The 15,716-nt window shown below is 39.5% G+C and overlaps 1 protein-coding gene across 2 annotated transcripts in view; it reads right to left on the bottom strand.

Moving 5' to 3' along the window:
* Positions 1-1,039: 1,039 nt before the first annotated feature.
* Positions 1,040-15,716, bottom strand: part of sema3bl (sema domain, immunoglobulin domain (Ig), short basic domain, secreted, (semaphorin) 3bl) — a 66,136-nt gene continuing 51,459 nt past the window's right edge. Inside the window, exons 8-16 of one of the 2 annotated variants that reach the window (XM_069693852.1) lie at positions 14,405-14,519; positions 14,165-14,234; positions 13,622-13,766; positions 8,673-8,904; positions 8,377-8,468; positions 8,021-8,062; positions 7,683-7,908; positions 5,024-5,151; positions 1,040-3,141 (exon numbers count right to left, since the gene is read on the bottom strand). In XM_069693852.1, coding sequence (XP_069549953.1) covers positions 2,629-3,141; positions 5,024-5,151; positions 7,683-7,908; positions 8,021-8,062; positions 8,377-8,468; positions 8,673-8,904; positions 13,622-13,766; positions 14,165-14,234; positions 14,405-14,519 — 1,563 coding nt within the window. In that variant the 3' untranslated portion in view covers positions 1,040-2,628. Of the gene's footprint in view, positions 3,142-5,023; positions 5,155-7,682; positions 7,909-8,020; positions 8,063-8,376; positions 8,469-8,672; positions 8,905-13,621; positions 13,767-14,164; positions 14,235-14,404; positions 14,520-15,716 lie in introns of both variants that reach the window. The other variant, XM_069693851.1, reaches the window with a different exon arrangement.

The raw sequence follows: 15,716 nt of genomic DNA, 5'->3' as shown, positions 1-15,716 counted from the left end.
GTCACAAAGTTCGTTGGTGTTAATGTTGTTTCCCGACTAAATTCTAAACAATGAGAGGGCTCCCAAGGAAAATACACTCTCTTTACATGAGGCGTTAAATGCTCCGAGAGCGAAACTGGACATTCTCAGTGCTTCAGCAGCAGGATACACGTGAAGAGTTGATTTTTAGGTGTATTTTATATAGCCATTATTTGTGCAGTTTTCCACTGTATCTCATGGAATCGGAGGGAAAAGCGACAGCATGATTTACTTTTAGCAAATTTCCAAAAAGAATATGTGTGTATTGGAGTGAATGATGTCTGTCAGTTTCAAAGTCCACAGTGGGATGAAGTCAGTGTGAAGGATTTGGCCGACAAATTAAAATATGAGGCCACGGATGATTTCTTATGTCCTCGCGACAGTAAATAATTATTTTAATCAACAGTCGCTTTAAACCACGACCTGTTTCCTGTCCTCAATCCCTATTCTGAACCACAAGGTTCTTGTTGTAACAAAGGCAGTAAAGGTCCTAAAGAAGTTATTTTAACTCAAACAAATTTTTCTCTCCACCAAACCAACTTAATTTTGTGCCAAAACCAGATTAAAACTTGATCATAGCAGAGTCAGACAAGAAAACTGATTTATTTTACAGATTTTAATGGATTTGTAAGGTAGACAAATATCCTGCTGGTAAGAGTTTCATTCTAGAGGGCATGGACAAAATTTATTTGTTTGGTTAATTTGCAGGATGTGTTTATTTTTTCTACATCTGACCCCAATGTACAACAGTTACATTTCACCTCATTCAAGGGTGGTGTTTTCTGTCTTAATGTTTCCTCTGCTGAGAGATACAATCCTGTATTTCCTCTATTTCTCTTCCATCAGTTCATCCCTTTATTCTCTTTTCTGCCTGTTAATTTGGAAGAAAACCTTTTTTTGGATTCACCAACCATAACAGTAATATTTTAACAACCAATAACAATGTGGATTGTTCTGCCTTCAAACCACAAACCATTTTAGAGCTTGTATTTACAAAGCAGAAAGCACAAGAGGAGCCCCTTCTATTGTTCTCTCTATCATCAGTGGAGAGCTTCAGCACACAGAGGAACTGTGGGAAAAAGAGTTTAGTGGATGATTAAAGTGTGAGGTCGCTACGGTGAGGTCAGGTTTTGTAATATATCGGCCCAACGGCTGTTTTTTGATCAGTAGGTGGAATAAAACAAAAGCACTTTGAGGATGTATCTTTGGGCTCAGGTATATTATGAAAGGCCATTTTTACAGTTCACTAACAACTTGAATAATTACTATTTTTTGGCTTTTTTCTGTAACCTTTGGGTGCATCATTCCTAGAGGTGTTACTGTATGTAACCAAATACATGAAAATAAGCTTTGTGAAATTCCTTTAAAGGTTGGTGAGTGGGGATTTTGACCTCAAGCTGGGGTTTAAAGGAAAATTCAAATCTCAGGAGTAAAAAACACCAATGCTTCTGTAATCTGTTGAATCATCAACACTCGTCTTATGGTAGCTTCTGTTTTGATCTGGTTGAGCTTATGCATTCAGTGTGATGAGTGAGTGAGATTTCCTTTTGTGTAAGAGTGTGTGCGTCCATGTGTAATGGCAAGATTAGATACAGTAAGTTACTAAACCAGTGTGTTTCACTAGTTCCTCTCACAAATATACTGCAAAGTCTGTTATAAACTGAAGTCACACACAAGTATTTCATAACAAATCCAAGGCAGAGCAAGGTCGCAGACATGGACCATAAAAGGCAACGTGAGAAGGAAATTAATCCAGTGATCGCACTGTGTGAAATGCATCCAAAAAAGAAATGGAAAATGTGTGTATGTCTGTGTGTCAGCAAATGTGTCACAGCTGTATTTGAAAAAGATAATCAAGAATTTGATAAGAGACAACGTCAACCATCCAGTAAAGAGTCAATGAGGCTGAAAAGCAAACATTATACGGAGTCTGCTGTCAGGAAAAGTCGGCCCACAGGCATGATTATGTTTTATAAGTCTGAGGTTCGGGAAGCTTGGAAGATTTTCTCAGTGAAGAATGACTTGATGAAATGAAAGCAAAGTCTGTGATTTCAGAAAGAGTTGGAGGACGATAGTGTGAGAGCTGGAGGAGTCCCTGGTTGTCAAGATTTAAAAAGCATCCTCAGAGTGTGTTTGAAAGATTGTCTCTCCTCTGCTCTTCATCGAAGTCAACATCATCACTGTCTTTGCACACCAGTATCTGTCTTTATAGGGCGACAGTGAGAACCACGACCTATTCATACACCATTTTAAAAACACTAACTTCATAATAACCGAAAATCACCCACACAATGTTGCACTTGCTGCTGTAACAAGAAGCGAGACAGCATGCAGGAGTTTTTCAGTTTAAGTTGAGTCTTCCTCCCTCACATCTGACAAATATTCAGAGTACTTTCCAGATTGTTTTATACACTAATTTCATCAAATTGTTGTTTCGTCAAATGTTTAAAAGTCAAAACAGACACTGATCTACAATATTTCTACAAATAGAAAGTTTCAACTACTAGCCTGGTCCTTTACGCTGTCTCACTGGTCATATCCTGAACCATCACCTTAGTCTCTTTTTCCACTTTTATCCTTCTTTTTTCCCCCTTCTTGTCTTTCTGTTCGCTACTCCTCCCATGCTCGTAGATCCCGCGGCGTCCGGTTGCGTTCCCCGGAGCTCTTGCTGCGAGCCTTCCTGGCGCTCTCCTGCGCCTGGCGGTATTTCTCCAGCATGCCCTTGTGTTTCCTCCTCAGCTTGTCATTGCACCACATCCTCTCGCAGTACTCCTCCACGTGCGGCAGGTTGGACGGCCCAATGAGCTGCATGATGTCCTTGAACCACATACGTGACTGACCGATCTGGCTCGACGAGCCGCCCCTGCTGTACGCGCTGCAGGGCATCCAGGCCCTGTAGCTCCCTGTCGACCGGTCTTTGAACGAGTCAGAGAGGCCGGCATTGTCACGTGCCATGAGCTCGTCCACGGTCTCCCCCTGGAGGACTTCGAGTGTGAGGCGGGCCAGGGTCTGCGTGAAGCCATGCTCTCGAGAGCGACAGATGTACACGCCTTCATCCTGTCGGAAGAGACGCCGAAACAGGAGACCCTGCTCTGTCGACATCACACGGTCGTCCAGCTTCACCTGAACGTGGCAGAGGGAGAATATGTGTATACATGAAGTTATTTTTGTATAATTTTAATGTAAACACAAAAGTTTTGAGAGCATATTGCACTGCAATTGAAAATCAAGGTTATGAGTAAAAACATAAGGAGCAACATTAAAATGTTCTTTAACCCTTACAGTTTTTGTTTGTTTCAGTCATTTAGTAAATCACAAAAAGTTTTGATTGCGATTCAAATTTTGAGTAAGAACCTTTTGCGTGCAAGTTGAGTTGGAGGTAATGGGCGAGATCTACGCTGATGGATGAGAGAAGAGTTTCCATCGTGGTGCTGACTTAGATCTATAAGCATGGCTATACACACAATTTCCTGTGAGGACTGTGTGTTGATCTACAAGGAGGTTAGTTGACATTATAATGCCCTTTTTTACAGAAAGGCTTTTAAATGTAGCAGCACAAATCTCACTTTATGGTGGTTTCTATTAAAAGTTTGTGCCGGTGGAATATGAGTGGTATTCCATGCGAAAAACTGAAAACTGCGAGTCAAAGTATTCAACCATCACCAGTCACATTGCGGCAATGCAATACAATGGGGAAAAAAAGCCAAGTCAAAACCTATAAGCAAGGTATGTTATTGTTAAGATTCAAACAACTTGGGAATGCCACAAAAGGATGCATGTACAGTTTGAAACATCCTTTGGTTGAATTCCATACACACAGAGGTTAAATAGATTAATAAGAACATGTGGAAAAAGGAATTTCATTATACAAACATGTACTAATTTCTACGAGATTATCATCTTTATCTTTTAAACTATTGCAATGACATATTTGTATACATTTGTGCTTATAAAACCATGTTGCTTTCTGTCTGTCTGTTCAACAGTGGCCCTAATGGAGCAGAAATATCCACTTCTGATTGTAACTCAACTTGAATTTGTGAGTGTTCCTCGCGACTTAATACCACAAGATCATTCTTTTAAACTCTGCCGTGGCTGGAGAAGAAAAACATTGAAGATTGCCCAACAAAGTGTAAACAAAGGATAAAGAAATTTGAAAAATTTGGAAAAAGAGCATGTGATCACTTCACAGCATGAGAAAAGAAAAAAGGGAGAACGGGGGCTGTTTTTATTGTTTTCTCAGCTTGAACTGCAACATCAAGAATGTACCATGAAATCCAGTCGTTGGTTTTATTCTTCTTCTCCCTTTTTCGATTCTCTCATTCTCTGTTTCTTTACAACCTCCACCCAAAGTCTCTCTGCTGCCTCTATTCATGTACACACTTTTCCCGATCAACCTCCCATCTCCCCCCTCTTCAGATTCTATACCTCTGTTTCTTTGACTATCCTCTGGTGCCAACACAAACATGGCAGCTTTGTCAGCTGGAGTGGCAGCCAAATGTTTGTTTGCAGGGAAATGGAGAGGGGTGGTAATGCCTTAATACTTGCATGGCTGACCGAGGCACTAAGTTAAACATAACCTCAAACAGATGAATGATTACTGTTGGGTGTGGGCATTCACGGCAACATCATTTTCGAAGTGGCATTCCACAACAAGCCACAGTGGTCAGTGGATATTGAGTGACATTTTAGCTTTCAGTGGCATGTGGTCAAGGTTGGCAGAGAAGTTCACTGTTTATTCAAGAGAAGAGTGATTTGTGCTTTTTACTTTGAAATGTAACTGCTTAATTTCAACCATATGTCAAATGGTTGTCAAATGTGTCAACCAAGTGCCAAATTCACACTCAAATCTCACTTTTAAAGGCAGTTACTCAGGCCACCATTTGCCAGTAGTTTCATTCCAGCCGTCACCCGTCTCCCAAAGTTTCCCACCTTCCTGTCATTGTAAATACATCAGGATAGGGAGACACTTTTCCATTTGTTTGTTATTCACTAATCATCTTACCTCGTCCTTGCGGTCGTCCCGTTGGACGAGCCAGGTGACCGTAGCTTGTGGAGTGCGAGGAACACACTCTAGGAAGGTGCTGTTGTTCTCAGTACCGTACACAACCCTGTCCTCCGTCACATCAAGGTCTTCTTTTTGAAAGAGAGGAACACAAAGGATGGGAAAGAATTAAATAAAGACTCAAGTTGTAATGCACTGCCAAGGACTAAATTGCTATCATAGGCTAGATTCTCCTTAAGGACACATTTTATTGTGCATAATAAAGGATATCTAAACAACCAGCCAGCCGCCTATATAGTCAAAGTTCTCTTGAGTAGCACCGTGAATCAAAAGCTTGTGAGGTGCCTCTGTGTTTGTCAGTCAGTAACGGACAAATATAGAGGATGAATGATTTAAAGTACAGCTATAGTTGGAAAATGTATTTGTTTTAAAATTAAGTAGCAATTTGCATATTCAACTTTTTTTATCTAATATCCTGCATGCCTTAGAGAATATCTTAATCAAGCTCCTTCATGTGATTTTTTTTTTTATGTAGCTTTACATCTCGTCTTCTTATCTTGTGTATAAATATATATATTATAAAAGAACAAGTCTTTAAGCATTAAAAATACAATCTTCATTTAAATTGTCTTAAATTAGTTGGTAGAGTTAAATTAGTAGACTGATACCAATCTCCATATGTATGTTCTATATGAAGGGGGAGCAAGCGGTCGATAGGTGGATTTTAGCACCTTCTGCAAAGTCAGACCTATATTATTTCAACTGTGCTGTTCCAGTGCTGGAGAATGGTCTGGTTGCACCCATATACAGAATCATTCTGGTATAATGGGAGTAAATGCTGTGGCTCGTTTATATATGCAAAGCCCAGGATGCAGCAATAGTGTCGTCTCAAAATGACGTTCAGCGGAATTTATTTTGGTGAATCTCCTGCATTAAAATGCTTAATTTCCAGCAAAATGCTGAAAAGAACCGAGCAGGCGTTAGATCTGAGGTTGGTGTTGTTTTCCGTTCCAACAAGGATTTTGAAAACGGATAGCCAAAGAGGAGGACAAATTTCGACCAAGATAATCGACTAATGGCAGGTTTATACCATCATTTCACAGGCAGCAAGTCAGGCTAAACCTAGTATAGAGACTGCAAACAGGTGAAACAGCAAGCCTGGCTCTGGGCAAAATTAAAAATAATCTGTTTACAGGAACTCACTGCTTGAGAAAACCTTCACATAATCCCCTGTAAAACTGCTATTTGTTGTTGTTACATTTTGGTTTTTTGTATAGATTAAAAAAAAACAAGTTATAATGTGTTAATCAGTGAACTTTCTCGAAGACACTGGAAGGGGAAGATTCTGGTTTGTGCATTTTGTTACAGGTTAACTATTTCCCCCAGATTAGCAGTCTGTTTGTGATATTGTGTTGTACTGTATCCTTTTAAGGACGTTAATCCCGATAACCGCTGACACAGGAAAGCTCTCTGGAGTCAAAGTTTGTCAGTTTGACTGCACTTAGAAAACAGTTCACTTCTCCTGTGAGTTCACATTGTGAATTAATAGTGAACAGCTGAATTGAGGGTCTTTCAGTCTTGGCGAGAGAAACAAATGCCTCTTGAAATCTTACTTTAACAACTACCTGACACTTTGGCACAAAGAAACCTTGTAAAACATAAATTCACCCAGAGGCTTAGAGGGAGGCATCTTTCATCACCTCAGCTCCGTACATACACCGAAGTGAGCAAACACATTCACGTACTCTTTCTTCTCTGCTTTTTGCTGGCCTAATTCCTTGTCTGTCTTCACACTTCTTGTTACCCTCACCTCCACATCCGTATATGCTGTGTGTAAATAAGCATGTCTTGTTAAGCAGTTAATATATATTTTTGTCCTAATATACAGTAAAACATCTGTTGCATTACACTTGAGATAAACAGACTGACTTCCTCATGTAAACACAGTTCAGCTTTCATCCTGAGATGAAGCCTCACAGACATGCAGCACTCTGACCCATACAGACACAAACACATTAATACAGCCTTCATTAAAACTCAGGTTTAGCACACGTCCAATAACAGCTTCCTTTGGACCTTGGATTTATAAAGAGATATAAACAGCATACAAAAGAGTCTCACTAGTCTTCTTTCTATCCACAGCTAAATATCTTAGAGTTAAGGAGAGCACCACCCTCATCGAGACAATACAAGAAGTAAAAATCTGCAATGTCCTGACATGTAAATAAGAGGTCTAAGAGATACTTAAGTTTAGAGCATTAAATCAAGACAAATCATGCAATAATAGTGAAATTAAGTGCCTATAAAGAATGTCAGTCATCCAGGGAGAGAAACTAATTGTAGTGCTGTCGTGAAATCGTGGCTAATTGTGCGCTTTAATCTCCCATCTGCAGTCATAATCCTTTTTTATTTTTTTTTTCCTTTTCATTTTTCCTTTTCACATCTAAATGGCAGCACCAATAACCGGAATCTTCTCATCAGTAATACAATCACCCTGTGGAGAAACATTTTGGCCAGTTAAACCGGTTATAGCTTGATTAGCATGACAAAATCGACCTACCTGCACTCATCAAAATGTTGTAACTTATTTGGTTAAGCTATAAAAAGAACAACCAGCAATCACTGTCAGGTTACCGACCAAATCTACAGTCGTACTTACCACTCAGATTCTGATCCACACACTGCAGCACGGGGTTTCCATGCCGGATGTCCTGCCGGCGGTAGCGGCGTTTGCTATTGGGAACGTATTGAGCACAGGATGATCCATCCCAGGCGCAGTAAGGGTCTCTGGCCAGACAGCACTCGGCGCAGGCTTTCCCGTAAGTCTCACAGCGATGCAGCTTCACCTGCGCCACACCTGCTGGAGAGCCTACATACAAGGCTTGCTGTTTGAAATGATGAGAGGAGAAAAAAAGAGAGTAAGGCGCGATCGAGGTGACATTTTGGAGTTGGCAGAAGTGACCATTAAATTTTGTAATTACAGTCAGATGAACTCACCCTTTTCACAGATATATCCAATGATGTAATTGGAGTTGGCACCTGCAATAATGAAAATAATTAACTTAGGATATTTCACAAAAGGCTTACAATGAAAACAAATATGATGAGAAGCAAAGAGGAGAATTATTAATGTGATAAGGTTTTGAAAATGTTTTCCTTTAAAGACTTTGAGGACTCGATGGACATATATGGAGGTCCTTATCTGTCGACTACAAAAACGGTTTAAGAGACACAATTAAAAGAATGTTATCTATGATAATTAATGGCCTGCTGTGTAAAAAGAAGGGGAAAACGAGAGGAAACAAAGAGTTGCACAGACAGAATTATTAACACATAATGGATAAAAAAATTACTTTAAAAACGTGTAACTCCTCCAGTGTGACCACCTCCATCTCCAGACTGTTTCCAATGTGCAGAGCAATGACCTTCAACACTGTCCCAGTATCTGACGGATAAACAGACAAATACTATAAATGAGAGGTTACAGAGCAAGAATCATGTCACCACTGGGATGGATGTAAAGTTTGATCATCAAGTTAGAAACATAATTCACAGTTTGACCAGTAGTTCAGAAGTCAACATCCAATTTAGAAATTAACTAGTGTACATGTTTCTAAGTTTGGAAAGTTGTGGAATCGCGTGTGCTCACCTGTACCAATGAACATGACATCATACTGCCCATCCTCTGCCTCCACCCGGTCCACCACTATTTGTTTCAGCTTGTAAGGAATGTTGGCCTTTACGAGCACAGGTTGGCGCAAGGCCGGATGCACCGGCCGCCACATCAATGGATGGCTGCGAGCAAACTGCAGCACAGAATCGGGGAAGTCCTTTGTGCTGCCGAACTCTCGGCCGGGCTGGTTGATGATTTTACTGGGGCACTGGAGAGACAAAGGGAGGGATGAGAAAAACGTGGAGCTGATATATATTGGTAAAATCGTTGACGACTTACTGATGGCACCCTAAACCTGAGGAAAATGAAAATAACAGGGACAGAAAAACAGAAGCAAGACAGAAGGACAAGTTTAAAGCAACATTCTGGCCATTTTCCATGAGGAGTCTATTCCCACCATTTCTCTCTGTACCGCGCTTTCCAAAAGAACTGTGGCTTAATTACGGTCTTAAAATCCTCTCAAAGAACCCTCATTAGCAGTTTTACTGTGCCTAAAAATATTGGAGGAAAGTTCACAACCACTGTTGTAACGTTATGTGCTTGGAAACATCTAGGTGTTTGTAGGCAAACAATTCCTCCCATTTGTGCCGCTGTAACAACGAGAGAAGGAATGTGAAAGCACTTGGCAGAGATACTGTATCATTCAAATAATTAGGAAAGCTGAGCACCGTCCAAATAAAAGCATTTACATGAACAATGAGACCTCTGGGTTCGCTCATGATTCAGATCTGCGACTCTTTGTGAAGCAGCCAAACACTTTGTCACACACAGATACTTTTTCACAACTGTTCAGCACAACGATGGGTAACAAAATGCCAACTGGCAAATATTTGACTCTTTCATCTCTGCATGTGGCCAAAACCATCATGAGAGAGCTTGTTTGTCTGTTTCCACCAAAGCTGGTTGACCTACTACATTAATGTCTCTACTGACCTTTGATCGCCTTCCTGATACAATTAAAGACCGTTACAACCTGCACGGCATCTAATTAAGATCAATGGCAGCAGCGATGAGGAAGGAGGGCTGGTCTTTGTCTTTACAGAGCTCTTTTCTTAGTTCAAAAGACTGCAGTCGGGTCTAAATATGCAAATGATAACCAAAAATAACACAAGTGCTTTCAAGGCTGATTTCAAGAGTGTTGCAGTGCTGTAATCAGACAAGATTACATTACATTAGAAGGACCTGAAATTGGCCAGACTCAGAGTTTAATGGAGAATAAGTATCTTCTTTTTGAAGCTTGACTACTCAGTGCTAAAAGATAATTTCACAAACCTGAGAGCCTCAGCAACTGAAACAAACTGAAAAATTGGTGATTTCATGGAAAAGGTGTTTGAAATGACGAAGGCATTTGGACAAGGAAGCACCATCAGGAACGGAGAGTTGCAACAGTGACTGACATGAATGATGAAAATGAAGTGAAATTGAGATTGATGCTTTTACACATAAAAGATCCACGAGAGAGCAGTTTATCATTCGATCTCCTCCTAATAGAAGGTGCGGTATTTATATAAACGTACTGCTTGGAATTGCTTTTCCAGACTGTACTTCCATATGGAAGAAATATTGTTACTCCTGCTTATCACAACAGTAAGTAATCCACACAATAGACCCACAATGGTCTGGTTTCAATTTCAGAGGGAGGATTTGTGCTGTGCAGGGAGGTTACTCTCAAATATGAACAAACTATTGATGTATAATCACACATTCCTCTGAGTATGCTGTACTAAATGGCTTTGCTTATAATTTGTTGCAGAAGGTGTGGAATGTGTAAGCAAATCCAAGCTCAGTTATTCAACTCACTAACTTCAAATGCTTCCTATATTGTTCAACATATAGATTGGTTTGCAGATTTGATTTTGTTTTACTATAAATAAGGCGTGAAAAGCTTGAGATTTCTTACATAAAACTATGTGTGAAAGCAACTGGTGCAAATGCAAAAAAAACAAGTACCTTCTTGTTATGATAAATGCATTTTTGGAACAGGCAAAACTGCCACTGCCAATTTACAATCTCCTCCTTCTGCAGCACCCAATGCACATTCTGGATACGTCAGCATATTTAAAAACTGCTTGCTAAATTACTCTTCTGTGTGCACTGCACATAAAAGTCTACTCTCAACTCATCTGAACTTTGCTGCAGCAGCCGAGAACCCAGTGAGAAGTAATGAGAGAGAGAGAGAGAGCGAGGATGTGAGCATGTTTGCAAGACAACTATTCATTTACTGTACGTGTGTCTGTCACAGTACATCCAGCTGATCCAGCTGAAGAGAGAATTTAGCTGAAGTTTAAATCCTAAAAGACCACTTTGTCGTTTTGGAAGAAAATGCTTAAAATAAAGATTTTATGTCTAACACAAAAACAGCACAACTCGATTCATCCTCCTGGTACACCATCTAAACTCTACATCAAATGTTTTATCCTCTACATACAGACAACACCTGAAGCACCTCTGTTTATTCTTGTGTAATCACATTGTAGTCACCAACAATATGAAAATATGACTTTCCAAAAAAAAAATCCCAAATTTTCTACATTGTTTTTGTTGGTTTACTGTGTTCAAGATTTTTAGAGTGAAGCTATTTCATTTAACTAAATAATGCTACCGGTGCTATTATTTACAGACTGAACAAGTACATGGTGGTGTAAATGTATCATGATAACAAAGCTCCAACCTTTTTTTTGTGGCAGCAAATATATATATATATATATAAAAAGATTTTAAATTACAATGATGCTGACAAAATATTAATCTTTTAAAACCTCTTGTGATAAAAACAAGTCTGCAATTTCACCTGAATCTATTTGAATACAAACAACAATGCCAACAGATATATGAATTATCAGAAGTCTGATTCAAGTACACACTACTTGCATCCTGTAACAGCCTATCTTCAATCACAGTGAGCATCCTAAACAGATGACATTAAACAGCAATGTAACGTCAACATCTAAAGCCTTTATTATAAAAACAGGCACTTGACATTTCAAACACAATCTAAACTATAGACATTGTCAACAAGAGGCAGAAGAATATGATGATGGCACTCTCAGTTACAGAATGATACACACAAGCGATTTTCATGTCAAAAATGAACCTGCAATCCAAAAGAAACACTTAACTGCTTCATGTGGATCAAAACTTAAGATCAATTTGGAAAAGATAAATGAGGCTTTTTGACGGAAAAAGATGTCAGTGCAGATTGCAAATACATGCAGACAAATACAGCACAAAGTTAATGAAATCCCCTGCCGATGTCCAGGCAGGATTACCATGAAAGCTCTTCTAAATCTGCAATAAAACGAGTAGCCTATCACTTTTTCCGCTGTGGATCCGTTCTGAAACAAATGTAAATGATGTACTGTTATATTTCAATCCAAGATAAATATATCAGGAGGATAAATCCACCAAATCTCTCTCAAATTAACTCAAACATTGGCAGAAGGGTAACACTGAAACTTTATTTTCCATTCCCAGGGTGTTTTTTGACAAGTTACTTAAGAGATGATGATGGGTATTAAGTAATATCAACCTTAAGTCTGATAAATCCAGGCAAATAAAAAAAGCCTTTAATGTTCTGTCTGGTGAGTGAGAGAAAAATCGAGGTCATTGTTATTGATTTGAAAACATAACAGAATAGAGAGAATGTTTTAACATCCAGGTTGGATAGCAAACCACGGAGAAAGAGACAATTCATGCCTTCCCACCATTTGTGCCTCCTCACCGGCTCGCCCCGAGTCATCACCTTTTTCCTCTCCTCCTCCATTTCCTCTTCCCTCTCTCTGTCTTTTACTCTCAATTTCAGGCCAAAACATTCCTGATAATCAGAGAGTCAGTGGAGTGAAACCACAGAGGTGTCTGCTCTGTTCTCACATTATTCATATTCCTTCTGCCTCTCATTCACTCTGGTAATGAGGTGGAATTACACACGCGACATAATCGTGTGTGTTGACTGTACACGTGTGTTTGTGTGTATAACAGGAGTAAGTTACAGTGATGTGGTTGAGAGAACATGACAGCGCTCCGCTGAGAGTCCGAATGTAAACCAGGAGAAGGGTCTGTACTGTATACAGTCACCACAGCTGCATCACATCCAGTAGTTTACTTTACTGATATGGAAACTTTCTTCACCTCATCTTTAATGTTTTTATAGCCTTTCTATCCCCATATATATTTCCTTTTTTGTTTTACAACATGTAGTGGGCCTGAGAAATTATTTCTCAAATTATGTTAACACAAATCTACATGTTCTGAGAAAATGTGTGGTTTCACACCCTTTTGTAGATATGTCACATTCATTGGAGTTCACTTCTAACTGTTTTGGGGAACTACAGTAACACCAGTAGTTATGCCACTGTGGTGAAAATCATTAACCTGAAATGACAGATTGTTGTAACAGAAACATCTGACAAGTTATCACTGGCTGCTCAAACTAGCTTTTTGGAAAAGGGCAGGAACTTTCAACAAATACTCAACAGGTGATTGGATCAACTATCTGTCTATCACCATCCATCACGGGCTAACCGATCAGATCCATGGCACATATGATGTAGCAGGAGAGCGCCAAAGAAGAAACACAACAAGAGCTGTGTTCCAGCTTTGGGTAATCCAACAAAAACAGCTTTGCAGTGTTGTCATGTCTTTCAAGTACAGTTGAAAATGAAACTTTTACATAAATTGAATACATTAATATGATACTGCTGAAAAAAGTGTGCTCATTGATTGATATTGTTGACACAGTTTACCAGGTTGTTTACAGGACTGAAATCAGCAAAGAACTTTGTGTCATTAGCATACAAAGAGTCGGACATCTTATATTTCCCCAGGTAACAGATAACAGTATGGTTATGTATAGTGAAGGCTGGGTGACTACAACATTTAAATACATTTAGGATTAGAGTTGATATATTTGATTAACAGTCACTCACCACGCCTGGTCTTGGATAAGGAACCCTGCCTTCATAAGCACCCCACTGGTAATCTGGACCTTCTTTATGAGCAAAAGGTCCATTGAAGGCTTCTCTGATGTCAGCCATCCGGTAAACACACACAGCAAAGCCCTGGAACACATTACTGTGGAGGAGAAGAAGGGAGATATACTGTAGTGGAGTTTTGGAGTTGAACAGGTCCAAACATGTCACATCATCCTGTATGGACACACCCTTCAGGACACTTTGACATCAAAATGAGAAGTCAAATCACTTGACATCAGCAAAAATTAGATTTCAAGATGTTGCTTTTTCATGTGATCGTAAAAATGCCTTTACAAGTATTTTTACTCCACCAAATCACCAAAATGGAATTAATTCCATATTAGCAGCTCTGTGAGACAGAAGGACACCCTTCAGTCTTCCAGCAGCAGGAAGCACAAGGAAAACACAATTAAACAATCAAATATTATTTTTCTGAACAACACGGTAGATGAGAGTGAGGTAGATAACTGGTAAACACATTAAGCCTCATGTATTTACCTGATGGTGCTGAAGATTGCATAAACGTCTGGGTTCCTCTCATCCTTGGTTCTCAGCAGGAAAACATCCTCTGTTTTAAATGAAGACGATGTCAGTTAGTGTCCACGTTTAGGTAGTGTTTTAATAAGTATTTCTGTGAATTGTGTGCGTGTACAAACATGAAATGCTGCTGTGTGTGTGCGTGTGCAAACGTAAAATGCTGCTGTGTGTGTGCGTGTGCAAACGTAAAATGTCTCTCACCGAGTTGGTTGAAGTGTGTGTCGATGCCGTGAGGTCCTGGGACAGAACACAGGAGTCTGGCTTTGATGAAGGTGCTCCATTTATTGACCAACACTCTCTGGCCTCCAACATCGTTCTGTCAGAAAATACAGAAAAATAATCCATAAAACACAGCTGCATATTTACTTCAAAATACTTGACATTCAAGATTTTGGCCCCAACATCCCTACACTGCATCTCAAATGTGATGGTAAATCTTCAATCTAAAGCTCAAAGTCAACACACTGATCTGAATCCTGTGTGCTGGAGTACAGAGAAGGAAACAACAATAAATGTGGCACTATCCAAAAATACTTACAGGCACACAGTGAAGACAAAGCCAGTGATTCTCCTTTAAATCATTTAAAATAAAATAAAAAAATATTAACCTGCTTAATGAGACACAACACATGAAATACAGGCCAGTTCATTTCCTTTTGAAAAATTTGTCTTCAAGTTTTTTTTTTTGTTTAATTAAAAAAAACGTTGCTCTATAAAAATATATATACTGCATATATATGTATATATATATATATATATATATATATATACATATATAAAGTACTCTGCAGTACCAAGGGAGCCTCTGTAAGTTCTTCACTGTCTCTTTTTAATTTCATCATAGCTGAGGAAATGTAAAAATAAAAGCATGGAGTGTGTGTGTGTGTGTGTGTGTGTGTGTGTGTGTGTGTGTGTGTGTGTGTGTGTGTGTGTGTGTGTGTGTGTGTGTGTGTGTGTGTGTGTGTGTGTGTGTGTGTGTAATGAGGATCAGCGGTGATAATTGGTTTCTTGGCAAGAAGCTCCACTGGGGAAGTGATGACAACAATTTATATTCGCCTAAGGGACAAAAAGAGGGCACAATGGAGATGAAGAGAGACAGATGGAGAGGAAGAAGAGGAGCGGATAGGAAGATGAGGATGACAAAGAAAGTTAAAATTTGAAGGTTTGTCTCAGAAGTTATTCAAAAAAAATTTCGGGTACAGTCCACCAGTCTCCAAGTGAGCCATGCAGCTGTGGGTGTCTGTGTGTGTATATGTGTATGTGTATGTTTGCGTATTCTTTTATGCATACCTGAATTTGCATGTAGTTCACGCAGCACAGATGGTTTTATAAGACAAATCAATGCGTGAAAGAATGTTACAGAGCGTGCAGACCAAATGGCGATCGTGGTTGGGAAATCTGACAGCTGTGTGCGTTTTGAACGGAGAGATGATTCACTTCACGTGATTCTGAATATCATGATGCATTCAGGGTCCTTTGGTGGACGTAAATTATTTGACAGCCCCAAAAGGCA

Source organism: Brachyistius frenatus, unplaced genomic scaffold (assembly GCF_029030835.1).
Source record: "Brachyistius frenatus isolate BFR_SWC_R1_liver_20210118 unplaced genomic scaffold, ASM2903083v1 Contig_16, whole genome shotgun sequence".
NCBI lineage: Eukaryota > Metazoa > Chordata > Actinopteri > Embiotocidae > Brachyistius > Brachyistius frenatus.
Note: the sequence above shows the minus strand (reverse complement) of the source record. Positions and strands in the feature narration are given on the sequence as shown.